The sequence below is a fragment of the Rhinolophus sinicus genome, linkage group LG02 (assembly GCF_036562045.2).
Source record: "Rhinolophus sinicus isolate RSC01 linkage group LG02, ASM3656204v1, whole genome shotgun sequence".
NCBI lineage: Eukaryota > Metazoa > Chordata > Mammalia > Chiroptera > Rhinolophidae > Rhinolophus > Rhinolophus sinicus.
Genome location: NC_133752.1, coordinates 174,389,640 through 174,395,639, shown reverse-complemented (window position 1 = coordinate 174,395,639; position 6,000 = coordinate 174,389,640). Strand labels below are relative to the sequence as shown.

General features: G+C 39.7%; 1 protein-coding gene across 8 annotated transcripts in view; it reads right to left on the bottom strand.

Annotated features, from left to right (window-relative positions):
• The window catches only part of LOC141570137 (uncharacterized), a 142,932-nt gene that overhangs the window by 113,155 nt on the left and 23,777 nt on the right, over positions 1-6,000 (bottom strand). For all 8 annotated transcript variants that reach the window (XM_074325997.1, XM_074325995.1, XM_074325998.1 and 5 more), the window contains 3 exons: positions 3,491-3,620; positions 3,146-3,207; positions 190-262 (listed from right to left, as the gene is read on the bottom strand). In XM_074325997.1, coding sequence (XP_074182098.1) covers positions 190-262; positions 3,146-3,207; positions 3,491-3,620 — 265 coding nt within the window. The remainder of the gene's footprint in view (positions 1-189; positions 263-3,145; positions 3,208-3,490; positions 3,621-6,000) is intronic.

Sequence of the window (6,000 nt, the reverse complement as noted above, 5' to 3'; positions counted from 1 at the left end):
CTCATTTTCTTATTCCTGTCGATGTCTTTTCTCTCAAACTTCGATAGCAACAATGACATCACGTTACTTATGTCAAATCCTTCAATTAAATTTGTAACAAAAAAAAGGAATGAGGAAGAGAAGATTGCACGCATGCCAAATGTCCGCGCGTACTGCTTCCCAAAATTAAATTGGTGTTACAAAGTGCACCTGGTCTGCAGGGTTGCGCACCGTACTTTCCTACAGCTTCCTCAGGAACAGGATCTTCCACTTCAATGCTGGTCTGAAGGGGTTAGGAAACAAGATGATTAGTAACTCATGGACACTTCATACCATCTCTAGTTAATAATTCAGGATGAAAATGTTAAAAAGTTCTTACCTCCAAGAAAAGCATTTTTTGAAAAACATGTATCTAAGGAAATATTAGGTTGGTGCAAATGTAATTGCAATTTTGCAATTTGTTCTTCACCTTTGAAACCCCAATTACTTTCGCAACAACCTAATACTTTGATAAGTGCACTTGATATAACCGTTACATATTTCTAATCACAGCTTTGTTTTTTAGTGCTAAAACAAGATACTTGCTTGACATGGTAAGAAACCTTGGTGTATGTCCAGCTGAGTCTAAACAGAACATTTTAGAACCTACTTCATCTAGGTCCACAAGAGCTAGGAGAAACCGAACTGTTATTTGACAAAAATTTTGATAGAAAAAATCATTGACCCAAGTGGCAAAGAGATAAGAAAAACTTTTCATTATATTATGTGTCAATAAATAATAGGAAAAATGATATATATAGTTATGCAACTTTTCAAAAAAGTATAATAATTTGTAATCAGGGAAAAATAAGAACATTTACTTATTATAATCATCTAAAATGTACCAGACACTTACCATGCACATTTTACTTCTTTCCCACACAGAACAACAAGTATAAAAATGGGTTGATGATGGTTACCCCACTTCCTCTTCCTGGCCATTCCAAGACGTTAGAATACAATGATGGACAGGTGCGATCCATTGCAGTCTCTGTCCAGCAGGTTTTGCTTCTAGATCTTCACACGACTGGCTCCTTCTCATGCTTCACTTGGCAGTTTTTGTCACACTCACAAAGATCTTTCCTGACCACTGATATTCCACTCCCACTCCTATTCCAACTACAACCATGCCCGACCCCCGACAATATTCTTTAACCCAGCATTCTCCATTCTCCTTAAATGACGCAGATATAGTGACTTATAATGGACTGTCGTTCACTTGTTTTTCTGCTTGTACAGCTACAGCTGTCCCCTGAACTTCTCCAGTCAGTGTCTAACTGCCCAGCACACAGCTGGTATCCAACTAGAAATTTACTCCAGGTGAAAACATTGAGCTCGCACCAACAAAGCCTCAAGTACCAAAACACTACACATCTACAGGGTATTGCCAATCACAGTCTCTGAAACTTAACATCCCCCAGGTTAGAAATCCACATGCCCCTTCTAACTTTTCCACTCTGTTCTTGACACTACTGCCATTGGATTGTCCTACAGGTTTACAAAAAGTGTCCCCGATATTTAATAAGTCGCTGCATCTCACTGTGATCATTGTGTTTTACATTCTATAGCACCCTTTACAGTTTTCGAAGTGTTTTCACATTTGTTACCACATTTGTGCATTCCACATACCTCAAAGGTAGTCATTAGTACCATTATGACAAATGAGGGCACTGACATCCGACAGGTTAAGAAGGAGTTGCCCCAAGATCCCACAGCTAGTAAGTGACCCATGCAGGATTCTACTGTGTTCTTATCGTCAAACGCAGTGTCTGTGCCAGGAGGCAGCAGTTGCCTATATCAGAAGATCACACTCCTCCTGTCTCTTTCCAAAGCTGTCACCTCACATTAGCTCATCATTACATTGTACTTCTATTACTACAAGTACAGTTGCCATCAAGTTACTCAATGCATGCTATTTTAACTGAACAAGACAGTTGTTACATAGTAAAGCAGCGCTCAGCCAAATTGTTGTTAGTGTAATCCAACATATTATTAGTATTCACCATGCTTTTCCTACCATAGAAAAGTTCCTTGCAGATCTATTTGACAATACAAATATAATCATACTTTGATGTCCCAGACATTATGCTTAAAAGTTCCGAGTTACAAACAAACCCTACAATCCAAATTCTTCCTTTCTGAATTTCATTAGGATACTTACACATCCACAGAACGCACAATATCATGCATTTGGGCATAGTTCGAGCTGGAATAATTCTTTAGCTTTTAGGTAAACTTCACTTCAGAACCCAAACTGATTCCTTATGACTTGGAAGCCTACGTGTTTTATACTATTCCCAAGATTCTGTAGCTATTGAGTTACCCATCCAGGATTCCATTCTGTTCTTTCCTCAAACACAGTGCATATACCATTAGGCTGCAGTTGCCTATATCAGAAGATCACACCTTTCTTATCTCTTTCAACAGCTGTCACCTCGCATCAGCTCACCATTACTTTGTACTTGTACTACTACAAGTATGGTTCCTATCAAGTGACTCAATGCCTGCTGTTTTAACTGAACGAGACAGTTGTTACATAGTAAAGCAGCGCTCAGCCAAATTGTTGTTAGTGTAATCCAACATATTAGTAGTATTCACCATGCTTTTCCTACCATAGAAAAGTTCCTTGCAGATCTATTTGACAATACAAATATAATAATACTTTGGTGTCCCAGGCATTATCTTCTCAAGTTCCAAATTATAAAAACACCCTACAATCCAAACTCTTTCTTTCTGAAACTCATTAGGACATTTCCACATCTACAAAAACCACAGAGTCATGCATTTGGGTATAGGTCGAGCTGGAATAATTCTTTACCTTTTAGGTAAACTTCACTTCAGATCCCAAACTGACTCCTTAAGACTTGGAAGCCTACGTGTTTTATACTATTCTGCACTGACTTCCTAAAGTGAAACTTGCAAGTTAGCAGAATTGTACTACGCTGTCTTATTAGATTAACCACATAGCTAGTTTATTAATTATAGGATAAACCATCAAAAAATGATTTGTATGGGGAAATGCAGAGGTGAGAAAGTAAAGTCAAAGCACACCCTTTTCGTTTTAACATCACAGAATGGTGATTTTGTAAATAACATTGATAATAATAATAATTCTGAAAGACAGTACCTCAGAATCCCAAGGTGATTCTTCATCTTCATCTTGTCCTAATCCTAATGATGACTTTTTAACTATAAAATGGAGTCACAGGTACATTAATGTGAACGTATATTACTGTGCATTTTAAATACACATTCAGTCATGCTTATTTCCATAAAAGTAATAGCAGAAAAGAATTTCAGGGGTGGAAGCGTTTGCAAGAAGAAGCAGTTGTTAATAGTGGGGATACTTTTGCAAAAAAAGATAGGAAAGAATGCTTAAAAGAAGTGAATATCACATGTGGGTCGACACATGTTAGATTTGTTTATAGCAGAGCTTAAGCTAGAAAGAATTCATAGATAGTCACTAAATTACCACGTATATTATCCTGGTGTGCACTGTCAACACAAGTCAAATTATCATTGCTTGTTTGGTCTTGTGGAGCACTTTCAATAATAGCCACACGATTTTCTCTTTTTCCAATTGCCGGCTTGGTTGCTTCTTTCTAGTAAAGAAAACAAAAAGAAAGAAAAACCCAACTTCAGAAAACATCATATTCATTTACTCGTTCACTCACTCACTCAGTCCATCCATCGGTGGGACAAGAAAACTTTACTGTAGGCAACAAATCATAGGCACAGACCCAGGGGAAGCTGGAAATACAAATGAAACATTTTGTCCTACATTCTAGTAGGAGTAGAGATATTATAATACATGAAAAAATAAGAACAGAAAAGTACCGCTCGCTACTTGTACACCTGAAGTGAATAAAGTACAGTTAGATCATACAAGAGACAACAATCAGTTGTACCAGGCGAGCTCAGCAGATGCGGCAAAGATAGGGCTGCATCTCGACAGTTATACGAGGTGCTGAGGGAAGGCATGAAGGGGAATCCAGAAGGGCAGAGGGAGCAAAAGCCTGAGGATGAAACAACATGTTGCAAGTGAGGGCCGCAAAGGGATGGGGTAAGCCTGGAACACTGAGAATGGGATGGAGATACCGCTGCCGTTTCAGAACCAAATCAAAGAAGGCACGTGTCATGCTAGCATATGAATTTTACCCTCACATAATGGGGAGTCACCCAGTAAGCAGAGGTGTTGCATCATCACAATTCTGTTTTAAGACAGTCAATAAGGCCGCAACTTATGCTATTGAGGACCTCCGTTTCTTTCTAGTATCCTATGTATCATCCTGTCTTGCGTCACAGCATAGCCTCTCCCAGGGGCCTCCAAACCCACAAAGGCAGCTACCAAAAGTAGGTCACTTTCTGGCTTCCACTGGGTGCTCCGGGTTGGGCACAAGCAGCAGCTGACCTGGGCCTGCCCCACAGCCCCTCCCAAGAGGCCCCAAATCCAACACACCTGGTGATCAGCTTCAGCAACACCAGAACGACACCCAATTAGCTCCACAAATGGCACGCCCAAGCCATGGACTGAGCAGACACCGGAGCCCTGCTACAGCCGATCCCACTCTGTGACGTCAGCCCACACACATCAGCTCATCTACTGTAGTCACAGCCAGTCGTCCTGAGCGTCCATTCCACACACTGATGCGCCAACAGCAATATGGCTCAAGTACAACAGGAGGGCACACACCACCCACACGAGCTTCTGGAACTCCTGGCTCCAGTGACCAGGGAGGTTGTACCACCCGACACACAGGACACCTGTTATATGAGCCAATGCTGCCAAGATGAGGAGAATTAGCAGATCTACATAGTACATAGAAACAAACACAGAGAGGCAGTGAGAAAAGAAGAGAGAAAGAAACATTTCCCTAATGAAAGAACAGGACAAAACTCTAGAAAAAGAGGTAAACCAAATGGACACAGGCAATCTACCAGATACAGAGTTCAAAACACTACTTCTAAGGATGCTCAATGAACTTTGGCGAAAAATAGATAAACGCTGTACCACTTCAACAGAGACAGCAAACATAAAAAGTGGACATAGAAATCATTAACAAAAGTCAAATATGAAAAATACAGTATTAAAATGAATAATTTATAGATGGAATCAGCAGCACATTTGGTGAAGCAGAGGTTCCAATAGTGATTTGGTAGACAAGGTAGCAGAAAACACCCAATCAGATCAGAAAAAAGAAATTTATATAAAGAAAAAAATAAAGACAGAGAATACTTTAAGGGATGTCTGGGACAACATCAAGTGTAACAACATTCGTAAGGCTATCGAAAGGAGAAGAAGGAGAGAGAGCACGAATTGAAAACCTAGTGGTTGTTGAGTTTCATGAGTTCTTTGAATATTTTGGAGATTAGTCCCTTATCGGAGGCACTGTTTGCAGAAATCTTCTGCCATTCAGTTGGTTGCCTCTTTATTTTGTCGATGGTTTCTTTTGCTGTGCAGAAGCTTTTAAGTTTCATATAGTGCCATTCGTTTATTTTAGCTTTTACTTCCCTTGCCTTTGGAGTCAAATTCATAAAATGCTCTTTGAACCCAAGGTCCATAAGTTTAGTACCTATGTTTTTTTCTATGCAGTTTATTGTGTCAGGTCTTATGCTTAAGTCTTTGATCCATTTTGAATTAATTTTGGTACATGGTGACAGATAGCAGTGCAGTTTCATTCTTTCGCGTGGCTATCCAATTCTCCCAGCACCACTTATTGAAGAGGCTGTCTTTCCTCTATTGGATGTCTTTAGCTTCTTTGTCAAAATTGTCTGTCCACATTTAAGTGGTTTTATTTCTGCGTTCTCAAGTCTATTCCGTTGGTCTCTGTGTCTGTTTTCCTGCCAAGACCATGCTGTTTTGATGATTGTAGCCCTGTAGTACAAGCTAAAGTCAGGGCGTGTCTTACCTCTAGTATTGTTCTTTTTTCTTAAGATTGCTTTGGCTATTCGGGGTCTTTTGTGGTTCCAAACAAATCTGAT